A 26,958-nucleotide genomic window follows, 5' to 3' on the forward strand; every position below is an offset into this window, starting at 1 on the left:
CAAGGCAATACAGGATCCAACTAAAATGTACAAGGCAATACCATATCCAACTAATATGTACAAGGCAATACCATATCCAGCTAAGATGTACAAGGCAATACCATATCCAACTAAGATGTACAATGCAATACAGGATCCAACTAAAATGTTCAACGCAATACCATATCCAACTAATCTATACAAGGCAATACCATATTCAACTAACATGTACAAGGTAATACAATACGCAACTAAGTTGTACAAGGCAATACCATATGCAACTAAGGTGTACAAGGCAATACCATATCCAACTAAGATGTCCAAGGCAATACCATATGCAACTAAGATGTACAAGGCAATACCATATCCAACTAAGATGTACAAGGCAATACCATATCCAACTAAGAAGTCCAAGGCAATACCATATGCAACTAAGATGTTCAAGGCAATACCATATCCAACTAATATGTACATGGCAATACCATATGCAACTAAGATGTACAAGGCAATACTATATGCAACTAAGATGTCCAAGGCAATACCATAAGCAACTAAGATGTCCAAGGCAATACCATATCCAACTAATATGTACAAGGCAATACCATATGCAACTAAGATGTACAAGGCAATATCATATCCAACTAAGATGTACAAGGCAATATCATATCCAACTAAGATGTACAAGGCAATACAGGATGATTCTGACACATTGCTGTTCTGTACAACAATGGTGTTATGTAGGGTTGCACTAGTACACCAATGAATTGATATAGATTGATATTGTATGCAAATATGATAACCAATAATCCATCTTAACTGTATCAGTTCAATATTGAATTTTTATATTCCATTAAACACTTAACTTACCATTTGTCAAACTTTCACTACTATCTCAACAATTAATGGTACAGCTAGTGTATTCCCATATCATTGGTAAAGAGAACATTTCAGTGTAGTGTAGCTTCAATTAGGACAAAAACATCAATAATTTAAAGGTAGACATGCTAGAAAAGCATATCATATATTGGAACTAGTGTATCATATGTATAATAAAAGAAAGACGAGTTAAAAATACCCAGCCATATTATCTCATTCAGTTAAGAAATTCTAGCAATCTGACAGGATATGAAATTATTTTTTATGAGTAACTAATTTTAACACATTGAACAGGAAGGTCGCTTTAAAAACAGTGTCTGCAACTATTTTCTTACTGATACACTGAATGAATGATGTTTTTCATGCCATTGGGACTACAGTAACAAGAAAATTATTGTTGACTTGGACTACTGTTAACATATCCCACCTCCAACCAAACCAAACCTTGAACCTACAACCCAACCAAACCTTGCACCTCCCAGATGTCCTTAACCCAAGAGTTGTTGTTGTTGTTGTTGTGGGATTTAACGCCATTTTTCAGCACATGATAGGCTTTGCACCCAAGAATTGTAACCAAAATCCATTATATACATCGTGTGGCTAAGCTATGAATGCAGTGTTAACATTTTAAAACAAAAAAATTGCCAGGTCTTTTCCAGTTTTCTTCCTTGATGAAATTGATTTCTGTGAGCACGATTTGTTGTCCTAAGTGAATGGACTCAATGTTTTGAACCATGAAGTATGAATTTTTAAGAATGAAATCTGCTTTCAAGACTCCTATTACTCAGACAATATCTCCATCCACTTTGATGGTCTGTACAGCATTATATCAAAATCCCAAAATAAAAACATTATTTACACTGATTACATGTACAAATTTATTTGCAGCCATATTTGCTGATAAGACAAACTTCATGCTATTTGTTATGACATGATGCTGTGGCAGACTTGAACTTTATCAAATTGGTAAATTTGTTTTCAACACAGTTCAGGTTTCTTGCCTTGTGGTTGATCTTGGTGACTAAAATTGCTGCAAATTTTCAGCACCTAAGGAACCCCTAAAGTCCATCTTAATTTTCCTCACGATAGAAACTACTCTTTCACTGTCACTGGTCTCCAACAGACAAAGGCAGCTTATGTTGGCAAGAAAACTCACAATGCTTCAGCAATGGTAGCTTGCAGGTCTTCAGTTGAAGGTTTTAAGTATTCCTGAGCTGAAATCTGCTGGGTGCTCCTAATTTTACCAATATCTGTGCTTTCTGCTAGCAGTGTGCTTTTCACATCATCTCTGCCACATGCCCACAGGGGCTTGTATAGTTGCTTACAATTTATGTCATACATGTACTAAACAATATTATGATACAGTACATATATGAGAGGCAAATTGTACGCAATGATTCGAGTCCATGTGCATATTTGCAATTCTAAAATTCATGGAACACTGTGCAAAAAGTATAAACTTCAAGGTTTGATGGCTGAACGAAAGGCCAATTTTTGGTGTATTCCAATCTATTCTTCACTTTTAGTGGAATACATATCTTTTTCCTTGGAGGTGAAAACATTTTAACTGTAGTGTAGCTTAATTACAAAATGTTGTCGTTGTTGTTGTGGGGTTTAACGCCATTTTTCAGCACACAATAGGCTATGCCTTGCGGCCAGTATTAATGGTGGAGGAAGAACCCGGGAAAACCCTGGGAAGAACCATTGACCCGTGAGAAGCTACTGGCAAGCTTTCTCACATACCCACATTGGCTGAATCCTAGACTCAAACCCATGCAGACAGAGGTGAGAGGGTAGTGATCCGTAACGGAGAGCGCTTTAGACCACTCAGCCACTCAGGGTCCCAATTACAAAATGTTATTTAATTCTGAAGAGACATCGAACAGTTAACTATTAGTGGTGTTGGCACATGCGCGGAAAAATATGAACTCAAGCAAATTATGATATATGCTAATCTTTCAACATTTCAAAAATTCCTACACTTAAAAAAGGTGTCCTCATGTAGTATGAGTATGTACATGTGCCACTAAAAAAAAAATTCCAGCTGAGCCCCCATTTTCTTCACAAGTATTTGTAAAACTTGTGTTCTAAATATAGATTCAATACTTTAAAATGCTTGCTACAGGGCAAACTGGAAAAAATGGATATATTTTTATTAACATCGTGACAAGCAGTACAGGACAGTTATTTTGGCATCAGTGACCAATGCTGATATCATGACTTGCATTTAACAGGATAAGTTATTTTATTCCTGATTTAAGCCGATTGAGAATTGGGGAATTTGTGATTTTCTGGCATGCAGTGTGAATCCACGAATTGCTACTGAGAGTGATGAAATTCAAGCCAAAATCATCAGCATAGCTGCCAACCTTCCAGGCTCGCAATTAGTGAAAATAGGAATAAAAATAAGTGAATTTGGACATGAATTAGTGAAAAATGCCAAGACAATAACTCCATCCACTCTGACCATCAATACTACACTATATCAAGATCACAATATAAAACTAAAACACTACATATATGCAGAAATATACCTGCATTTCAATTTATTATGGCATTCATAAACTTCACTTGTTCTTGTGATAATTTATCAAGACATGATACTGTGGCAGACTTGAACTACCTCAACTGCTTAATCGTAAATTTGTTTTCTAAACAATTCAGACTTCTTGCCTGTTGGTTGATCTTGGGGACTAAAATTGCTGACAAATTTTCTGCAGCTAAGGAGGCCCTAAAGTCTGTCTTATTTTTCCTCACTAGAGAAAACTAGAGAAAATACTCTTTGGATGTCACTGTTGCTGTGAGGAATGCACAGGAGCTGCAGCACTTTTGGTTTTTCCACAGGAAAATTTGGAAGCGATCTTCGAGTCTGGGAACATTTGTCGGAACAAATGTTTAGCATGGTCTCCAGCTGATAAAGGTAGATTGTTTTCAACAAAAAAAAACCTCACAAATAATGCTTCAGCGTTGTTAGCTTGCAGGTCTTCTGCCGATGGCTTAAAATATTCCAGAGCTGAAATCTGCAAATTCTTCATTTTCCCCAAGTTCTAGGTGTTTTTTTTGCAACCTCTATGTGCTTCCTCACATCATCCCTGCCACCATGCCCAATGCTAAATTTGTGGCACACTTTGTGCAAAAAGCATGATGTATATCAATGTTTAATGGCAGAATGCATGGCCAATTTTTTATATATTCCAAATCAGACTTCACTTTTTGAGCAATACATTTCTTTTTCCTTGGTGGTGAAGACATTTCAAGATCTTACATGTGATGCTGAACGGTAACTCAAATCAGTGTTGGTTACGCATGCACGAAGCAAAATTCCGGTTAGGCCCCAGTTTCTCTCAAAAGCATTTGTGAAACTACTCTTATACATATAGATTAAAATAAGCTAAAATACTTGCTACCGGGCCAACTGTACCAATCGGCAGTAGTTCTACTAATAACGCGACCAGCAGTACCGGACCGTTTCGGTAACTGCCAATATCACGACTAGCGCTTAACGGGAAATCAGTTATTTTATTAAAGAATTAAAATAATTGAGAATTGGAGAATTCGTGAATTTTTGGCTTGTGGTGTGAATCCGTAAATCTCGGAAAAAGTCATGAAATTCATGCTAAATTCATGAGGGTTGGCAGCTATGTGTGAGGGTTGGCTGGTCTGCATCCTAACAGTTCTTGTCATGAATTACAAACATTTTAAAAATCTGATCTATGAATATTTTTATTATTTAGAGACCAAAATCAGATACCTCTACATTCAAATCAAACTAAAGCATGTATCATTTTACCTCAAGTAAATTGTTGCTAAAACAGAAACAAAACAGATATCTTCAGCTATCCAAGAAAGAAAAATTAACAGTTTTTATCTTTCAGTTTTACTCATTTTGAAAACATTTAAATAAAAGTGTTGGATTATTCCTTCATTACAATGGAAGTATTTCTCCGTTAATAAACAGTTTAAAATTGGAATACATTAGATGATAAATTAAGTATTGGTATGTTCTAATAAGTGTATGGCTGCATTAATGTGTCATATTTTTATTTGTCCGAACTGTCAATAAAAACAAAATAACATCAGTCAGTGAATAATATTTTACAGGCTACATAATTACCACTAATGAACTTAAAACCATATTATGACTGAAATATGGAAAGTTTGATCCTTACACTTAATCATTATTTAGTAAACTCAAGACTTCCTAAGTTTTGTATTTTTTTGTATATCCATTACTACATATATGTTCCAATTTTTTTCAGAACAAAACCAACAGTGGGTTAAGGAATGGGCTGACACAGTTGGTTAAGGAGCAGGTTGAGACAGTGGGTTAAAGAACAGGTTGAGACAGTGGGTTAAGGAGCAGGTTGACACAGTGGGTTAAGGAAAATGTTGACACAGTGGGTTAAGGAACAGGTTGGCACAGAGGGTTAAGGAACAGGTTGGCACAGAGGGTTAAGGAACAGTTTGACATAGGGTTAAGGAACAGGCTGACACATTGGGATTAAGGAACAGGATGAGACAGCTGTTTGTTCAGGAGCATGCTGACACAGGGTTAGGGAACAGGTTAAGAGTGGGTTAAGGAACAGGTTGACACAGTGGGTTAAGGAACAGGTTGACATAGAGGGTTAAGGAACAGGTTGATACTGATGGTTAAGGAACAGGTTGACACAGGGTTAATGAACAGGTTGACACAGTGGGTTAAGTAGCATGTTGACAGGGTTAAGGAACAGGTTGACACAGAGGGTTAAGGAACAGATTGACACAGTGGGTTAAGGAGCATGTTGACACTGGGTTCAGGAACAGGTTGACACAGGGTTAAGGAACAGGGTGACACAGAGGATTAAGGAACAGGTTGATACAGTGGGTTAAGGAACAGGTTGACACAGAGGGATAAGGAACAGGCTGACACAGAGGGTTAAGGAACAGGTTGACACAGTGGGTGTTGAATTACATAATGATGATTAGTGCTGAATAATTTTGCCTAAAAGACTTTAATTTTAAGGTGGCAATACAAATATATGAAGTAAAGAAATAAAAATGATGCTATTTATTTTAATTCTATGGCAAATGACTTTGAAATTAAATCATTCACTTTTAAGTTGGGAAAATAAAGAAAATTACCTAAATATATGAACTTTTATATTTCACTGACATTAACATTTTTCACTTTTATCATAATACACATTTAAAAAAATATTTTATAATGACAATGCATGCTTACCCTGATGCATTGAAAAATGTCATGGGAGATCACCAATTCTGAATGGTGAATTTTATTAAAACTTGAAACTGCAAAATGCAGAATGGTTGCATCTGTGAATAGTGTAGTGTCATTGTGGTTACATGGAAATATTTCATATGATCAAGATAATCCATCCACACCATGCATACAAGATATCCACACCATGACATACAAGATATCCACACCATGCATACAAGATTTCCACACCATGCATACAATATTTCCATACCATGCATACAAGATTTCCATACCATGCATACAAGATTTCTTATGCTAAGAATTATAGTTTATTCTTGGACAGGAGAAAGTCATCTAAAAGAATATACTTACTTTTGAGGTTGAAAAGTGTCATGTTGAGGTTGGCCTTCAAGGCAGCAGCCACTACTTTGAATGAGCCAGTCATATCTCCATAATCCTCAGCTGCTATTGGAACCAGATTATAGTACCTATAAAGACAATTAGCAGTGCTGAGTTTAAATACAAGGATTCAGTAGATTATGGTGTATCACCTATTAAGGATGTTGATGTCTCAGCATTCTGCTTAATCAAGCAGACCAGACTGGAAATCCAAGCATACCAGACTGGAAATCCAAGCAGACCAGACTGGAAATCCATGCATACCAGACTGGATAACCAAGCATATCAGACTGAAAATCCAAGCAGACCAGACTGAAAATCCAAGCATACCAGACTGGATAACCAAGCATACCAGACTGGAAATCCAAGCATACCTGGGCACAAACTATTGGCAAACAGTGATATTACAGCAGATTTTCAGACAAACATTGCGACTTGTTTAGAAGATATGTAATCAAAAATGTTCACAATTACAAAGAATCTCAAAGGTGATGCTGCCAACTGCCAATAATGGCCAGTCCGGAAACCTTAGTAAATCTAGATACAAACCTAGACATATAGTAACAACCTGCCAAAGTTTGAAGTCATTAATGTAAAAGATGATGAATGACTTTCAGGTTCACACTGATAATGATATTGCCACTGCTGGTAAAAGGTTCTGTTTATATGCCACCATTTACAAGACAAGCAAAAACACAAGTTTCATCTTCATTTGTTCCAATCTAGCAAAGATTTAAGAAATGGTCTGACTGATAGCTTTTAACAAAAGTGACCCACTTCCAGGTTTGCTCGTAATTCGCCAGTGGTATGAGGGTAATTACTGGCAGATTCATGGTATGAGGGTAATTACTGACAGATTCAGTCAAATAAAGTAAAAGAACACTCTTTGGAAATGAAGATTGAATTTGTACTGCTATCTTGATGACAATAAATCAATAAACAATGGTTTTCAAGGTGTGGAAACCCAAATGATTGTAAAAGCAAATTCCAAGCAATAGAAGGGTAACTACAATTCTTTACCTATGATAGCAACAGTAACAAAATCAGAGACAAATAATGAGCAACACAACTGCTGTAATACCTTGCAGATTTGCTGCATCAACTATTCTTTTATTCAAGAATCTGTCTGAAAATAAGAGACACTTACTTTCCAGCAATATACAAATCTCCAGCATCCAGTACCATCATATCGGCATCACCTTCCTGGATGAGACTCATACAGTGACGAATGTTTGTTCCTCGCAGGCAATCAAGGTCAGGTTTCAGATCGTTCCCCTTAAATGCCTCAACCATCATCTCACATTTTGCCTGCTCTGCATCTGAGATCACACAGAATCTTGCCACTGCAAGTGGGCAGTAGTTTAGCACATCTAATTTCGTACGGAACTCAGTACCTGAAATATGCACAGATTTTCATTTTTATTCTGCTGGGTATATGTGCTTTTAAGTATATAACAATGTTTGCTTATATAATATAATTAGTTCTCAGGGTTGTACAAATATTTTTTCAGCCACTTGTTGTGGACAGGTGACTTTGGAAAAGTGGCTTGCGCTGATCAATTTCTTACAGTACACACAATGTGTATTGAGCATTTTCTGCCTATCTGTGTAGCTTTAACTGATTTACATCACACTACACTGTGTAATATCCAACTGTTGTAGGTGGAGTTAGGATGAAGCTAAATTGCATTGAAGGGTATATGACTGATTGATTTATGCCTAATAGTCCAGGAGTTACCACTTAGATATATACATGTTGGTGATAATACAAGGTTACAATCCATAAATTTGACAGGTAGACTCCACTTATGCCTGTTACGAGTAGTATAGTTAATATCAAGTATAACTACACTAAAATGCATCTACTCCAGTACAAATGTGGAATGGTCCACTTTGTGTGTACTGTATTTGACCCATTGTTGTCCAACGCTGCATCTATCAAAATAATAATGTATAATGTAACCATTACAAAGCTGAGGTTTATTGATACCACAGAAATAGGGCCAAGATTGTAGCAGGTATTTCTCCTTGCTAATAAGAGTCAGGAGGGCCTGACCAACTTTAGAAGGATCGGGAGGGCTAGAAAGACATTATAAGAATCGGGAGTGCTAGTCAGATGTTATAAGAATCGGGAGGGCTAGACAGACATTACAAGAATCAGGAGGGCTAGACAGACATTATAAGAATCGGGAGGGCTAGACAGACATTATAAGTATCGAGGGCCTGACCAACTTTAGAAGAATGAGGAGTACCAGATGGATGTAAGGGAGTGCTAGACAGATGATAGAATTGGGAGGGCTAGAAAGACGTTATAAAAATCGGGAGTGCTACACAGACGTTATAAGAATTAGGAGGGCTAGACAGATGTTATAAGAATCAGGAGTGCTAGACAAATGTTATAAGAATCAGGAGGGCTAGACAGACACAATAAGAATCGGGAGGGCTACACAGATGACATAAGAATCAGGAGTGCTAGACCGACGTTATAAGAATTAGGAGGGCTTATCAGACGTTATAAGAATCGAGAGGGCTACACAAACGATATAAGAATTAGGAGTGCTAGACCGACGTTATAAGAATCAGAAGGGCTTGTCAGACGTTTTAAGAATTGGGAGGGCTAGACAGACATTAAAAGAATCGGGAGGGCTAGATAGATGTTATAAGAATTGGGAGGGCTAGACAGATGTTATAAGAATAGGGAGGGCTAGACAGATGTTATAAGAATTGGGAAGGCTAGACAGACGATATAAGAATCAGGAGTGCTGGACAGATTTTTATAAGAATCAGGAGGGCTTGTCAGACGTTATAAGAACTGGTAAGGCTAGACACACATTATAAGAATTGGTAGGGCCTAACCAACTTTAGAAGAATCAGGAGTGCTGGACAGATGTTATAAAAATGGAGAGAACTACAGATATTATAAGAATCAGGAGTTCTAGACAAATGTTTTAGGAGTGCTAGACAGACGTTATAAGAATAGCGAGGGTTAGTTACACATTATAAGAATCAGGAGGGCTAGACAGACATTATAAGAATCAGGAGGGCCTGACCAACTTTATAAGAATCAGGAGTGTTAGACATTATAAGAATCGGGAGTGCTAGACAGACATTATAAGAATCAGGAGTGCTAGACAGACATTATATGAATCAGGAGGGCTAGACAGATGTTATAGGAATCAAGAGTGCTAGACAGACATTATAAAAATCAGGAGGGCTAGACAGACATTAATAGAATCAGGATGCTAAAAAAGATGTTAGTGAAAGTACAAGTTAGTGAGCAATTTTAGGATAACAACAATAACAGTGATAATGACTAATGGAGTTGTGAGAGCATTCAGGTTTTTTTGTCTGACACCTCATATTATTCATTTAAACAAATTTTCCGGTTTACAAAAAAGTCATCTAGAGGACGACTTGCCAAGTTTGTAAAAGTTGACAAGGAATAAGCTGATTATGTAAAGCATTGTATTTTTTTTATCTGTTAATGACAGTGAATATGTGAAACTTACCGTGAATATGTGAAACTTACAGTGAATATGTTGAACTTATAAAGAATACATTAAACCAAATGCAAACAGATTAAAATGCAAATACATTAAACTTATAGTGAATATATAACTTACAGTAAATACATTAAACTTACAGTGAATATATTATACTTATAGTGAATATATAAACTTATAGTAAATACATTAAACTCATTTAAAGATAGTGAAAATGTTCCGATTTACAGCAGTTTAGCATCCTTGTCCAGTATGCATTTCCACAAATTCTTTCACAGTAAGTAAGAGACATATCGCATTGATACAAAAGGATATTTTTCACCAAATGAGCCTCCCTTCTTATCCAAGTCACAACATTTTACCATGATTAAATTATCATGAATTCATTAATCTCAGTGATATTTTATGATCAAGAGTAGATGCCCGAGTTATAACAATGATATTTAGTAGTGTTCCCAATGTTTTAATTAAGTTAGTTGTCTAAATCGGTCAAAAAAAAACTGCTAGGAAATGTGTGATTTACAGTAATTTCTCATTACCTGTCCAGGAAATGATGCGTGATTTACAGTAATTTCTCATTACCTGTCCAGGAATAATAGGTATCTTTATCTCCCACATCTACAAGAGTCTTGGTAGCATCAGAGAATAGAAGATTTGACCGCTTAAGGTAGGAATAGCTAGAGGAGCTGAAGATGGAAAACTGGCTGGAATATGGCTTTCCTGCTGCAAACCACTCCACTAGCTGCTTCAAAAAGCTCTTATAGCTTGCTATGGTTGCTGCATTCTTCAGGCTGGATGTCATGACAATGTTATTTGGGACTTTTCCAAAATTACACTGCTGGTAATCTGTGATAGCAGCTGAGGAGCCAGTCGGGCAAATAAGCTCAAATTCCTGAAATGTGTAATTTTCTTGTTAAAGGTTTTGCTTAAAATAAAATCTTAAAAGTTAGCAATATAACATTTAAGTATATTTCAATGACAGCAAGGAGAGCTGGCAGAGTATTTGACTCATAAACCAAAGAATGTGGGTTTGAAACCTGCATAGGCCAGCCATGGTTGGCTGCCACTGTGCATTGAGCTTCCATTCCTTTTGAAAATATAGCCATTAATTTGCATTTTTATTTCAAACGTGAATGTTTAATGAGGATCTATTTAACTATCCATTCATTTTTCTCATAAAAAATTAATTTGACATTTATTCATCATAAAAAAACGTATGAAGGATAAGCTTGTCACAGCTTCCAGATCTCAGGAGAAATGCCAGCTGGCCGCTTGTCCTGTATTGAAAATTACTTGAAACTTGAACTCATTAAGCATCAATACTGCTCACCCTACACTGTACACTTGAACTTGAACTCAACAAGCATCAATATTGCTCACCCTACACTGTACACTGGAACTTGAACTCTTGAGGCATCAATATTGCTCACCCTATCCTGTACAATGGAGCTTGAACTCATCAAGCATCAATATTGCTCACCCTACACTGTACACTGGAACTTGAACTCTTGAGGCATCAATATTGCTCACCCTATCCTGTACAATGGAGCTTGAACTCATCAAGCATCAATATTGCTCACCCTACACTGTACACTGGAACTTGAACTCTTGAGGCATCAATATTGCTCACCCTATCCTGTACACTGGAACTTGAACTCATCAAGCATCAATATTGCTCATCCTACACTGTACACTGTAACTTGAACTCATCAAGCATCAATATTGTTCACCCTACACTGTATACTGTAACTTAAACTCATCAAGCATCAATACTGCTCACCCTACACTGTACACTGGAACTTGAACTCATCAAGCATCAATATTGCTCACCCTATCCTGTACACTGGAACTTAAACTCATCAAGCATCAATATTGCTCACCCTACACTGTACACTGGAACTTGAACTCATCAAGCATCAATATTGCTCACCCTATCCTGTACACTGGAACTTAAACTCATCAAGCATCAATATTGATCACCCTACATTGTACATAAAACTGAAACTGCTTACAATGTAACACCTGTCAAATTAAAGAGCATTTTGAAAAAGTTACCCACTCTTAATTTGAAAAACATAAGCTGACAAGATTTTAAAGTCCATATCTTAATCCCTAAATTAAATTAAGTGTCTTATATGATATCTCTGCAATTATAGATATTATAGTGATAAAAATCAATTAATAGGTTTAAAAACAAAACAAAAACTGAAGATAAAATCTGTTCTTTACTGATCTTTTTTGACAACAGCTTGCATTATTACAATGCTGCTAAATCTGTGTGTGTGTGTGTGTGTGCGTGGTTATTTGTAAGGCAATTTACATCAAGATTTTACTCCAAAAACAATTTCACTAATTTCCTTTGGTGATTACTGTGGCAAAATGCACTTGCTTTAATTTCAAGTAATATCTTAACAATAAGCAAATTAGGTCTACTACCTCGTTCATCCAGCATGTGACAAGGTCACATGACTGGTCATTGGTTCTGACCCTGGATGGCAGGAATATACACGGATTCAGTGAAGAAAAGGGAAATGTTTGCTTACATTTAGCAAAAGCAATGTTTTTATATTCTATAGTGGAGTAAAACAATACACAAACATTCCAATATGACACAACTGATGATGAAAGATCTGCAGATTTGTAATTTTATTTAGCTTAGTTCTTCATCACCCTGTAGAGCCCCCATATCTCTTTACATCAACCAAGTTAGCAATGTGACATCATCTTTGTCAATCATGAAAGCCCTAATTGAAAGTCGCACTAACCGAGTGATCTGAGCATAATAAGCAAGTTAAGAAATACATATCCATACACATGACATTTTCATCTAAAAGGAAAATGCCCTTCATCAAGAGTAAATGCTTGGTTTTGCATAGTTACATAAAGTTGTCACTGTTGATAAACTTGAATGCCTGCTTAAAGCAGAAAGAAACCATTGTCTGGTTTGGAAATATACCAGTCTGTTGACTGAAAATGAGGTAGCTGTTAAATACATGACCTTTATACTGGAAATTTGGTGGGGAGGAAACGAAAATGGCTGTTTAGACCCGGTGACTGTTGAATAAAGGTGACCATTAATAAAGACAAATATGCTTGCATTTTATACTGTAATTGGGACCCATTATGATTGGGGTTGGGACATTCTGCAGTCCCTGAAGACCACTTAAATAACATCTCTGTAATACTTGAGTATCTTCAGCAATATCTCCTTTTACACACATATATTTCTTTAGCAGGTATGACATTTATACCAAGAGAATTAAAATAGCATTTACCTCTGGGTCAACACCTTCCACAACAGCCTGGAGTTGCACTGTATTGTGTCGTAAAAAGGCTATGTCACCACTATTACTGGACAGGCACCGGAACGCCCCATCTTCACCAGCATTGGGATCACTAGATGTGCATTGCTCCACCCCAGATCCGATACACAAGTCACAAACGCGAGTTGGGTTGTTACCTGAAAAAAAATGTTGCAATTCGTATGTTTTTCTTAAGTGGAAGGTCTAATTAGAGATATATAACTGGACAAAGTTAAACATATTTTTTATTTTTTTTTAAATAAATACTGTTATAACATTCATGATGAAAACCTTAAGAAAAAACAAACAAAACCAAAATGGTCTCTCTTAACATATTCATTGTGACACAGTAATAAGTGTTTAAATGTGGCACTAGGTGTTTAAATGTGGCACTAGGTAAGCCTGTGCAAAGGTCAGATGTTATTCACTGATACAAAAGTGAATAAAGTGAAATCCATTATTAATAACTGCTTTGTGGAACTCATCCATGTTCAATGCACTCATGTGCAACATACAAATACACTCCAACTTTCAAAACCATTAAGACAAATCTTAAATGCTGTCACTACCACTGCTGTGACCACCAGAAACATGATATTCATGCCTCATGCATATATTAGCTGTCAGCAAACTAGGATTTAACATGATTCTATAGTTAGAATCCAACATATACTTACCCATCACTATTGTATAGCTTTTACTTTTTTGTGCCAACAAACCACATCTGTTCAATGTGAATACATCCTCCAACAGTGGAGAATTGTCAATAAGACAAGGTCCACCTGTGCACCTTGCACAGAACAGTCATAACAGGGCATCAGATTTGAGTGTTGATGGGCACTCAGCTGGACATCAGATTTGGGTGTTGATGGGCATTCAACGGGACATCAGATTTGGGTGTTGATGGGCATTCAGCAGGACATCAGATTTGGGTGTTGATGGGCATTCAACGGGACAGCAGATTTGGGTGTTGATGGGCATTCAGCAGGACATCAGATTTGGATGTGATGGGCACTCAGCTGGACATCAGATTTGGGTGTTGATGGGCATTCAATGGGACAGCAGATTTGGGTGCTGATGGGCATTCAGCAGGACATCAGATTTGGGTGTTGATGGGCATTCAACGGGACATCAGATTTGGGTGTTGATGGGCATTCAGGAGGACATCAGATTTGGGTGTTGATGGGCATTCAATGGGACAGCAGATTTGGGTGTTGATGGGCATTCAGCAGGACATCAGATTTGGGTGTTGATGGGCATTCAACGGGACATCAGATTTGGGTGTTGATGGGCACTCAGCTGGACATCAGATCTGGGTGTTGATGGGCATTCAACGGGACAGCAGATTTGGGTGCTGATGGGCATTCAGCAGGACATCAGATTTGGGTGTTGATGGGCATTCAACGGGACAGCAGATTTGGGTGTTGATGGGCATTCAACGGGACAGTACATTTGGGTGTTGACGGGCATTCAACAGGACATCAGATTTGGGTGTTGATGGGCATTCAGCAGGACATCATATTTGGGTGTTGATGGGCATTCCGCAGGACATCAGATTTGGGTGTTGATGGACATTCAGCAGGACATCAGATTTGGGTGTTGATGGGCATTCAGCAGGACATCAGATTTGGGTGTTGATGGGCATTCAACAGGACATCAGATTTGGGTGTTGATGGGCATTCAGCAGTAGCAATGACTAAGTGTTGGATAATTAGTTTTACCACCTCAAAAAATAAAAAATCTTACCCATCACTACTGTGTAGTTGACTTTGTCAGTTATGTTGGAAGGCTGATGTTGTTTAATTGATTTTTAAAAACAAATGTACTCACCATGTACAGGAAAGATCCACTTTACAGAATGCAATATGTTATGCTGGGTCCAAGAGAAACATTGGCTGCACTATGCTGTGCTAATGAGCGGAAGTAGGAGAAGATAGTATGGGATGCTGCCTTTATGATGTCCTTGAATGAAGATAGTATGGGATGCTGCCTGTATGATGTCCTTGAATGAAGACAGTATGGGATGCTGCCTGTATGATGTCCTTGAATGAAGACAGTATGGGATGCTGCCTGTATGATGTCCTTGAATGCCTTTATGTTGTCGCTGAATGAAGATAGTATGGGATGCTGCCTGTATGATGTCCTTGAATGAAGATAGTATTGGATGCTGCCTTTATGATGTCCTTGAATGCCTTTATGATGTCCTTGAATGAAGATAGTATGGAATTCTGCCTTTATGATGTCCTTGAATGAAGACAGTATGGGATGCTGCCTGTATGATGTCCTTGAATGAAGACAGTATGGGATGCTGCCTGTATGATGTCCTTGAATGAAGATAGTATGGGATTCTGCCTGTATGATGTCCTTGAATGCCTTTATGTTGTCCTTGAATGAAGAATCATTAAGATAGGCCCACAAGGAAGTACAGGCTCAAACCTCATGCATTTTTAATTTAATAAAAGAAGGATCTCCCTAAGTAAGGGACCGATAAGCTTTTCTGATTGTAGCAACAATCCACCATGAGATAATGAAAGCCAAAATATTAATTGAACCCTTAAACGGATGGAACTGCCCATCTTGATGATTCCTAAAACAGATTCTGCTGAGGTTGGAGATCCTGATAGGCAGTATGTTACAGAAGGTAACTGATATTTTGGTAAAAGTTCTGGTTAACAGAAGAGAGTAATGAATTCGTAATTCCCATTATACCAGAGACAGTCATTACACAATGCACAAATTTTGCTCTGCCTTTTCACAAATGCCAATGTGAGTAAAAGCAAAAGGAAAGGAAGCCTCACTCAAAAGGGTTAAAACACAAGACAGATTCTACATGGGTATAAGAGAGTGGGAGACAAATTATACATGGGCATAAGAGAGTGGGAGACAGATTCTACATGGGCATAAGAAAGTGGGAGACAGATTCTACATGGGCATAAAAGAGTAGGAAACAGATTCTACATGGGCATAAGAGAGTGGGAGACAGATTCTACATGGCATAAGAGAGTGGGAGACAGATTCTACATGGGCATAAGAGAGTAGGAAACAGATTCTACATGGGCATAAGAGAGTGGGAGACAGATTCTACATCACATAAGAGAGTGTGAGACAGATTCTACATGGCATAAGAGATTGGGAGACAGGTCAAGCAGCTTGAAAAACTTAACGAGATCAGCAAGGTGTAAATCCGAACCAATTACCATGCCCCAAAAGTATTTAAGTGTGTTAAGAAAAGACAGCTCTACAGCCCATGATAATAAATACTGAAATTCTTTTGTTCTCAAAAAAGAAACAAAAGGAAAATCAGCAACACTAATCACAGATGGACAGCTAGGATCTGCAGCAATCACCTAGCATTATATATAGACCTTGGATGTAGAGGCTCCCCTGGCCTGAATGATTTAACTGGCAACTCTGCCAACAACCTTGTTCTGGTAGATAGGTCATTTAATATAAGCTAAGCATGGAGGAGAATATGTGGGTAGCTGTACAGGAGGGGGACCCTGTGCTGCAACAGAAGATCAATCCTGTGCAGTACAGACCTGGGTTGAACCATCAACAGGTCTAGAAGATCAATGAACCACAACTGTTAGGCCACAGTGTGGCTATGAGAATGACATGATCAGTGGAAATTCTGACTTTTTTGCATTGCAGTGAGAACAGTTTAAAGGTGTACATGACCTGATAATCCCACTGCATTGAAGCTGAATACATCCACTGTTCATGCTGTCTGGTCCAGGAGAAACATAAAAGGAAGTCTGTTGCTGAGCCTGGTCCCAAACAAGATCACCAGGGGCTTTCTCCATAGTGAGAAAAGGGACTCTCTCACAGAATGGTGAAGAGAACCTTCCATGAGGACCACTTCGCCTTACCAGGACTGTCAGTTAATGCATTCTTCTTCTCTTTAATGTGGCAATTTTTTTCTAAGGTGGCCCAGTGAAGGAGGTTCCAGACCTCCACACAAAGAGAAGGGGTATGTGTGCCTCCTTGACACCAGATATATATTATGATGGATGTGCTGTCATCAGAGGTCATGGTGCATTAAGACAGAAAGAACAAGCTGGAATGTCTCAGCCACAGGATCAAGCATGTTTTGTTATGCTGCAGATTCAATGCAGCTTACTAAATGAAGTAGTTAAGAAACAGTCAGCTATGGTGACTAAAAGCCATGCTTTCTGTTAAGACTCAAAGTGTTTTTATGCATGCTCATGCTACATTTGAGATACCCCTTTGGGATGAACCAGCATTCAAATTAAACCTCTTCGGCGAGTGTATCCAGTAACTTGAAATAGAGACCAGAGTTCTCAAGGTAGACATAGGAATGGACCACACTCTATGTTGCCAAGCAATGTCTTGGCCTGTTGAAAATCTCTGATGTTTCCTAAATCACTGAGGAATGAGGAGGTCTGGTTGTGGTTGACTCCCAGAGATAGTTTCCAAAATGCACAGGATCTTCTTGGACTGTGTACCAGATGGTTTGAGGCAAAGATCTACAGGTAAAAAGACCAGATCTCCTCCTCCTCAGAGAGGATCTGGTGGGCCCAATAGGAGGCATGAATTATGCTGCTTCTACCTCAAACATATTGGAGTCGACTAGGATAGAAGCATCATCATCTAGTACACTCTGAGAAGGAGAATGGCTGGGCACCACTATGTCATTTAGTGAATAGGATGATATAGGAGCACTCTGCACCACCATAACAGCTCACTGTGGCAAGTAGGAGCTTTGTGTACTAGAAGTTCAAGTGGAACAATGGGGACATCTATCTGTCTGGGATGATGCTATGCCTCCAACCTTCTGGTGGATGCCACCTGACAAGGAGATTATAGCAGTACATGAGCCACCGCATCACATCTACTCTGGGTCCAGGATTCAGTGGCCCATGGAGGCATAAAGGACCGTTTACCCTGAAGTTGAGAAGCCCCCACATTCCATAAGGATTCATTGGGATAGGAAAGTGTAGATACTGATCTGATCCCAAGTCCTAAGTCAGTGGGCAAGCTCCAAATCCTGCACAGAGTATGACAGTGAAGTGAGGGAAGGGGGAAAACATGGTCCAATCCCTATCCCATACCATGAGCAATGACCAGTGAATGAGTGACAACTGGTAGGATATGACTTGTGGCCAGTGACTAATATGATCCAAACAGTCACAGAGACAAAATAACTACTGAATGGTCAAAATACACTGACCAGTGACCAGTCATGTCAGGGCCTAGTTCATCTGATTCATCACTCAGTAAGTTGCAGTGCTGCTCTTCCACTCTGGAGGGTAGAACATGCTACCCCAAAAGTGCTGGTTGTGGTGCAAGTCCTCCCTTGCAGGAGAGTGTGACAAACTGTACAGAATACAAGATAAGCAGTGCAGAAGGAAGAGAAATGCTACTCTAAATGTGAGGAGTGTTCAACTTCCCCCTTTCATGTCGAGGCAAACTACTGTCTGAAAGTTAATTCCTCTCCTACTGGAGAGGTTTCACTCATCTTCAAAGAGAACAGTCCTATAAGCTTATGAGTTTTCTTTCAAAGTGAAGACCTATTCATCTTGCAGTGGGCCCCTTGGAGCTCTGCAGGAGAGAAACCTGAAAAAAGAGAAAATAAAGGGGAATGTCATTTCCTCTGCTCTCTATTAAGTATGCCTTGATTCGGCCAGATATCAGATTTCATTGGTCCATATTTTGCAAAATACACAACGACTCTTTCATGTGCACTCTGAAAATGTGAGGCTGTCTGGGTGAGTGTCCCAAAGTACCTTCTTGCAGCCACACTTTCCCACAGACATCCCAATATTCTTCTCAGAAATAATAAATTTAAAAAAAGAACAATAAATAATGTCAATATGTTATTATGTCATACAAGAAACTTAACTGTTTGTATATCCTGTGTACCATGTGCACCCCAGTGTGTGCACAAAGTAAACAATGAACTCACTTGTTAGGAATGTAACTTGGTAAAGTAAGACATTTTAATTGTAAATCATTGTTGTTCTCTGGAAGCAAAGCAGACACAACCTAAAACTACAACCTATGAAACCCTATTTCACTTCACTAACAAAAACCCAGTCTGAACCCACTTTCCTCTCCACAAGAAATGAGTTATCCAATATGACTGCTGACACAAAGTCTGTTTTAAAAAAATATTGGAAACGCTATTTAATTTTTGACATCCCCCTCACCCTAGCAAAGGGAAGAAAGTAGTAATACCCCTCTTAAGGTTGACTACGGTATGAACTAGATAATGTCCAAGTTCTGTGAATTTCGATCCAGAAGTTCAGCTGAAGACACAGCAATGGACTGACACATATGTACTATATTCCAGACTGTGAAATACACAGATAATGTAACACAGTACTTACCAAATGGATTGTAGAAGGATGTGAGAGCTCCAGGCAGACACATTGGGCCAAAAAACTCTGTGACTGTCTTGACTACAGCATTGCACTCAGATACCGTGATCAGCTGATTCTGCAGCAAAAAGGCCACTGGATAAACCCAGCCAGCACCTGTACCAATTCCTAGAAACAAATATAAGGATTGCAAGAATCAGAACAAAGGTCTCTACATTTTTTTTCAGCCTGCTTTATGTTAGTCAGTAAAGGAGACTTTCCAATAGTCCCCATCATTATAAAAAGTCTGGATTAATGAAGAGTGTGTGTGTGTGTGTGTGTGTGATTTAAATTTTTAACGTAGCTTTAACAATTTTCCAGTCATATCTTTACAATGTCTGCAGTGTGGTAGTTTAAAGTGATGTATAGCACTGGGGCATCATGCCAGACATGTAGCATGATGTCCCAACAAGTCACGTTATCCTGACACCAGGCTGACCAGTCCTAACACTAACCTCTTAATGCTGAGCGCCTAGCGAGGCAGCTGTTAGTACCATTTTCGTAAGTCTTTGGTATGAGTCGGCCGGGGTTCGAACCCATGACCTCCCACATCTGAGGCAGACACTCTAACCACTAGGCCACCAAAGCGGGGGACTAATGAAGAACTTAAATACTTGGTTATCACAACAAGAAGGCCAGATCATGTATGCTGAGACAATGACCAAGAAGCATCACTTTAAAACATGTGATTCTGGCTACAAGGCCAAAAGGGGAGAGCATGCTACTGAATAAATTATCTTAATTTCATAATAATTTTTCAATGTCTAAACAAAATCCATCAAGCAATTTAGGACTTACAAGCCAATGAAAAACATAAACTAAAATTTTAATCTACATTTTCTATGACTGTAACCTTGACACTAGGTTAAAAAGAGCTGAATCGATTGTCTTTTTGATGCATAACAAGTATGGTGACAGTCTATCAAGGTGATTAGAAAATATATGCAAACGAAAAGCTCTAACAACAACCTTTAAGAACTGTTGACTCCAATGCTGCTGTTGGAAATGAGATTGTGATGTCCATTAAAGTGGATTGACAACAAAATACAGACTAATCAAGGCCTTCAATGGCATCAATCACCTGAATAATATTGGTCTGTGTCATGAATATGTGTCAGCTCCACTATACAAACTATCACCCTGCAAATGAAACCTACATTTCTATGGTTTGCCAATTTTAACGGCGCTTTTAATACAAAACAAATCATGCCAAGGAAATAGTAGCCTTTCCTAAGGTCGAACCAAAGCAAATGAACAGGGATGGCAAGGTTAGAAGGGTATCAAACCCATGACCCCTGGACTAACAGTCCATAGCCCTACCAACTGTTCTACCTTAAATTTCCTAACGTATGGACATAATACTAATACAACCCAACATAAGTGAGAAGACATCTTTAAATGTTAAATTCGAAATTAACCTGAATGCTAAGGCCCTTATTTTAAATGGTTGAAATGTACAAATACTATGAATGCTGTTTATTACCTGTCTCTGGAGAGGGGAAAAGAGAAAGTCCTGAATACAAAATGTGACTTTTTTATTTAATGAAAGATCTACAAATGTTTTAAAAATTTAACCAGTGAAAATTTTAAATATGTCAATAGCCACAAGAGTGTGTGTGTGTGTGTGTGTGTGTGCACGCGCGCGCATGCGTGCTTTGGATTTTTAATGTAGCTTTAACAATTTTTCAGTCATATCGCTACAATGTCTGCATTGTGGCAGTTGTTTTATAAGACTCATCTCGGGTTCTAATCCATGACCTCCAAGGCGGACGTTCTAACCACTAGGCACCAGAGTGGTCTGAGAGACTAGAGAGAAAGATCTAATTAAAGACATCAACAATTTATCAGATGATAATGAAATATATAATGTGTGTGCATGTGTGTGATTTGGATTTTTAACATAGCTTTAAAAACAAATTCAGTCATATCGCTCTGATGTCTGCGGTGTGGCAGTTTCTAGCACTGGGGCATCATGCCACATGTTGTAGCATGATGTCCCACCTAGTCACATTAACCTGACACCACTTACCTCCTAATGCTGAGTGCCAAGTGTGGCAACTTAAGTACCATTTTTATAAGTCTTTGGTATGACTCAGCCGGGGATTGAACCCATGACCTGCTGCATCCAAGGCAGACGCTCTAACCACTAGGCCACCAGAGTGGTTGAAATATTTAATACTAATTTGATAAGTGAAAAGAAAAATGAATTACAAGAATTTAAGGGTCATATGATTTGGTCTAGAGTATGAAACGAAGAGAGTGAGAAAATGAAAAATATTTTCTAACTTAGAAAACCAAAACTACCTCAGCAAATATATGAAAAGTATCATAAAAAGTGACAACACTATTATTACCAAACAAAAAGAAATACTTGAAGAGACACCATCCTATTGTGAAAGTCTAAGAGATGTTGAAAATCTAGATCTCAACTTAATACTCAAAAACTAATTACAAAACTGAGCCAAGAATTAAGGGCAAGATTTCTTTTCCAAAGGTTTAGCTGCACTAAAAGCATGACAAATTGTAGAAGTCCAGGTTCTGGTGGGTTTTCTGCTGAATTTTTAAAGCTCTTTTGGAATGATTGAGGATATTTTCTAGTTAGGTCAATTAACTTTGGTTATGAAATAAATAGTCTCTCAGCAACTCAGAAGGAAGGGTTTATTACTTTTATTCCTAAAGATGATAAAGATAAAAATTATTTAAAAAACTGGAGACCAATATCTTCTCTTAATAATACCTATAAATTTAGCCTCAGTATGTATTGCAAACAGGATTTTATAAAAATATTGCCATAATTAATGATGATTATACTGGTTTATAGCATACCAGAAACAGATTGACTTTGAAAAACATAGCATACCAAGAACAGTGACTTTGAAAAAGCTTCCGATTCAGTGGAATGGGAATTTTTATTTAAAGTACATTTTTTTTTTCAACTTTGGTGATTCAATTAAAAACTGGGTTCAAATATTTTGTCACAATATAAATTCATTCGTAACTGCTAAATGGAAATATCTCATCTTAGTTTCATATATTGAGGATGCAGACAAGGCGATTCCCGTTCAACTTATTTATTTTTACTCTGTGCAAAGATATTGAAACAAATAATTAAAAAGAATAAGGATATAAATGGTATTAATATAGATGGAAATGAATTTCTAATATCTCAGTATGCAAATGATACAACATTGTTTTTGGATCGATCTGCAAAAACGGAAAATGGAGTGCTACAATATAAATCAAAGTATATTCACAGTATTGTTGTTTACAATCTATCTGTCCCAACGTAATCCACTGTGCTAATGTATTGCAATCATTGTGTTCTTATTTCCAGTATGTCTGCCCCACACTGATTAACTGTTCTGACAAACCTGGATCTCAGCACTGCTGTTCACAGTATGTCTGCCCAACATTAATCAATTCTGCTAACAAACCTGGATTTTGCCCCATAATAAAACTGTGCCAGCACACCTGGATTTTGCCCCATTCTAAATCTGTGCTAGCAAACCTGGATTTTGCCCCATTCTGAAACAGTGCAAGCATACCTGGATTTTGGACCATTTTAAAACTGTGCTAGCATACCTGGATTTTGCCCCATACTAAAACTGTGCTAACACACCTTGATTTTGCCCCATTCTAAAACTGTGCTAGCACACCTGGATTCTGCCCCATATTAAAACTGTGCTAGCATACCTGGATTTTGCCCCATACTAAAACTGTGCTAACACACTTTGATTTTGCCCCATTCCAAAACTGTGCTAGCACCCTTGGATTCTGCCCCATATTAAAACTGCAAGCATACCTGGATTTTGCCCCATACTAAAACTGTGCTAGCATACCTGGATCACAGACTCTAGCTCCCTGCAGGTTATTTATATTTAGCATTGATTTGACCTTCTTTCTTACTGCCACTGCATAATGCTCCATCTCAGATAGATTTACTGAAATTAAAAGTGTCAAATTTTTTAAAACCAGTCCAAAGAAAACCTTTGCAGAGACACAATATATATTAACATATGAATTATATGAACAGAGTAATACTGACCATTGGTATACAAGTACTTTACTTTAAAACTTTCATGGTCCAACTGTAATTTTAATCGCCATTGAATAATATAAACTTCAAGCCTACTAAATGTATTAGTTACTGTGAACTGATTCTTTTTGTAGGTAAAAATTATCATGGTTTTCATGCTTGCTATCAACCACTAATGTAAAGGCCCTCTATATCATCCATCAGAAGAAACAGAAGGGCTTCTTCCCAATCCACGAATACAGAAAAACATGTCTTGAGAGAATGACCCTTCTGCCAAAAAAAGTGGTCTCTCAAAACAAGTATTCTCTCAAAACAGGTTTTTACAAAAGGACCAATTTCCGAGGATGAAATTCAGCCCTATTTAAGAAAGAAAAACAGCCACAATCACTGTACATATCTTATATTCTTTATTCATACTTCCTGTTAAAATATTGCATGCATTCATCTGAAAATAAAATTACATAGGAATAAAGATATACATCTAACATTAAACATAAATGACATCTATATTTGAAAATCACACATACACATATTAGTATATGAATTCAAAAGTTGCCTTCTCCGAAGAATACATTTCCCAATCACATTATGTTAGGACAATAAGTAATGGGAAGAGGGGTTGCTGAGCATTTGACTTCTACCTCAGGTATCCTTCTTGGGAAGAATAGCTTGATTCCTCATGTGAACAAGAACCAATTTTCCTAATTACACAAACAGCACAGCCTGGGGTTACTTGACCTGTGACCCTTATATATGGTTGAGAAGATAGTACCTACAAATTTTCACCAGCGAAGCTAACAGGCTGTGTTGATTGATCTAGTTGGTTCTGGTGGCCCTCTGTGTTGCCACCACTAGATCTACCAGATTCAAAGTTTGCCTCTGCGAAATTAATTCTCAAGACGATGGTTGACACTGCATGCCAACCAACAGCCTCTATTATATCTTGGATAGAACAATCTGTTGGAACAAGAAGATTGCAGAGATGGCTCAAAGCTTCAAGCTACATAGAATAGCATTTACAGCAGAGGAGTGACTGTCCATGCTAATAGCATTTCAGTTGTGCTAAGTGTTATGGAAAAAGAGAAGGTATAAAGAAGAATGTAGACATTGTAGCAATCCTGTATGCATGTCATGGTTTTGCAATATTAACCTAGACATCTTAAATACTCTTTACACAGCCCATACAACTTTTATAAGCACCAGTCATCACTCAGATGTGCCAGTTTTTTGTGGGTATTTTAACACCCATTGCAGCATTATATGGGAACCCTGACAATTAGTTTAAAAACAAACCATAGGTGAAACTTACTGCTCATGTATATTCTATCCAGGAGATGACACGTTTTCCTGCCAATCAAATCTTTTACGGAGTGTTTTCAGATTAACTGCAGTTGGTTTCTAAGGCAATGGGGTTGCAAAGGGTAATGGTGGCTGCAATCACGGAGTTTAGCCAAATTTGTGCATTTACATGTACTGTGAATGACTTTAAAATAATGGGAATCAAATTTCATGGCTTGGTTGTTGTTATGGATTTAATGCCATATTCAGTGCATGACAGGCTAAATACACTGCAGTTGGTATAGCTGGCAGAGAAAGAACCTGGAAACCCCAGTAAGTACACCACTGACCCATGTGGTTTGGTTAAAAGATGCATATTTGTAGATACAGTGGCCCCCCTCTGGAATGCCCCCCCCCAACCAACCAACGGCCACACGCTTCTTAAGGCCAGAATCTCTTAGCACTGACGAGTTTGTTTAAAAGTACCCCTCAAGAATGACCACCCCTCTAATGCGATCAGCATATTAGTACAAAAATGTAAAATGTTCCCCTCACAAGCAGCCATGTTTTATTTCAAATATGTCCAGAACCAATAATTAATTCATATCATGGCATTAAGGTAAGTGATCAGATTATCTCTACCGTCGATATTTGTCTCCCAATTTCAGGTTTCCGTTACCGAAAGAAATGTTGACTAAAGTACATGTAACACTAAGATTAATATTATATCATTATCTATAAAAGCCGACGTTTACAATGTTAAGATAGAGTTTTGGGATTCACACATGCCAAGTTCTTCTCTTTGATGATTACAACCAGACGTATTTGTCAAGATCATAACATGGTCAGCATAAGCGAAATACAGATTTTGTGCATTAACACACGCACAGAAATTAACCTTGAGCAAAACAGGGTAATAGACAAAGACAGAAAAATCATGTTAATCAAGATTAAAATGATGTTTTGAATGGTTTTGCAATGTGCATGACAACAATATCTGCTCGCATATAACACTTATGTAAAAAAATAAGAACTATTATATTCAGTTGAAATAAGTCTATTTTTAAGACAAAAAAAAAAACTTTTAATAATTTGAAGTATGTCGCTTTCTTACTACATACATTACAAATACTTCTCACAAAAATGTAGTCCCCCTCTGGAAAGGCCACCCATCTTATAAGGCCACTTTCCCAGTGCAGAAGGGGTGGCTGAATAAGAGGGGGACCACTGTACTCAAATTCATGGATTGGTCATTTCATGATAAAATAATATGCAATAATCAGTGCTACTAGGATTTTAAAAATAAGTCAGTCCCCATATCCTTTCCAAAAGTGAGCCAATTCTAAACTGAATGGGTCAAATAAAGCCCTCTTCCTTGAGAAATATGAGTAACAAAGAAAAACATTTCAACTGAATGTAGCATCCTCAAAACAGGTTATCATTTGATTTATTGCATCTAATCAATCATTTAGCTGGTATACCTGATTCACAATTTTAAAAATATTTACCAATTTGAAATGTGTTTCTTTTTTATGGTGATTATTTGTCAAGCATGGGTGTAATAATGTGTACAGGTGTAATAATGTCTACAGGTGTAATAATGTGTACAGGTGTAATAATGTGTACATGTGTACAGGTGTAATAATGTGTACAGGTGTAATAATGTGTACAGGTGTAATAATGTGTACAGGTATAGTTGTTGTTGTTGTTGTTGTTGTAGGGTTTAACGCCATTTTTCAGCACAAGATAGGCTATACATGGCGGCCAGTATTAATGGTGGAGGAAGAACCCAGGAAATCCCCGGAAAGAACCACCGACCCTCGAGAAGCTACTGGCAAGCTTTCTCATATACCCACATTGGCCGAATCTGAGACTTGAACCTACACAGACAGATGTGAGATGGCAGTGATCCGTAATGGAAAGCGCTTTAGACCACTCGGCCACTCGGGGCCCGGTACAGGTGTAGTAATGTGTACAGGTTAGAATGGCAAGTAGAACAGTGTTA

At 37.9% G+C, this 26,958-nt stretch overlaps 1 protein-coding gene across 1 annotated transcript in view; it reads right to left on the reverse strand.

Moving 5' to 3' along the window:
- The window catches only part of LOC149795659 (transferrin 2-like), a 77,409-nt gene that overhangs the window by 18,084 nt on the left and 32,367 nt on the right, over positions 1-26,958 (reverse strand). The window contains exons 4-9 of the mRNA XM_089965501.1: positions 23,479-23,580; positions 19,610-19,768; positions 13,233-13,417; positions 10,540-10,849; positions 7,602-7,848; positions 6,428-6,543 (exon numbers count right to left, since the gene is read on the reverse strand). Coding sequence (XP_089821627.1) covers positions 6,428-6,543; positions 7,602-7,848; positions 10,540-10,849; positions 13,233-13,417; positions 19,610-19,768; positions 23,479-23,580 — 1,119 coding nt within the window. The remainder of the gene's footprint in view (positions 1-6,427; positions 6,544-7,601; positions 7,849-10,539; positions 10,850-13,232; positions 13,418-19,609; positions 19,769-23,478; positions 23,581-26,958) is intronic.

Source organism: Sinohyriopsis cumingii, chromosome 7 (genome assembly GCF_028554795.1).
Source record: "Sinohyriopsis cumingii isolate HCF-2022 chromosome 7, ASM2855479v2, whole genome shotgun sequence".
In the NCBI taxonomy this organism is placed as follows: Eukaryota; Metazoa; Mollusca; class Bivalvia; order Unionida; family Unionidae; genus Sinohyriopsis; species Sinohyriopsis cumingii.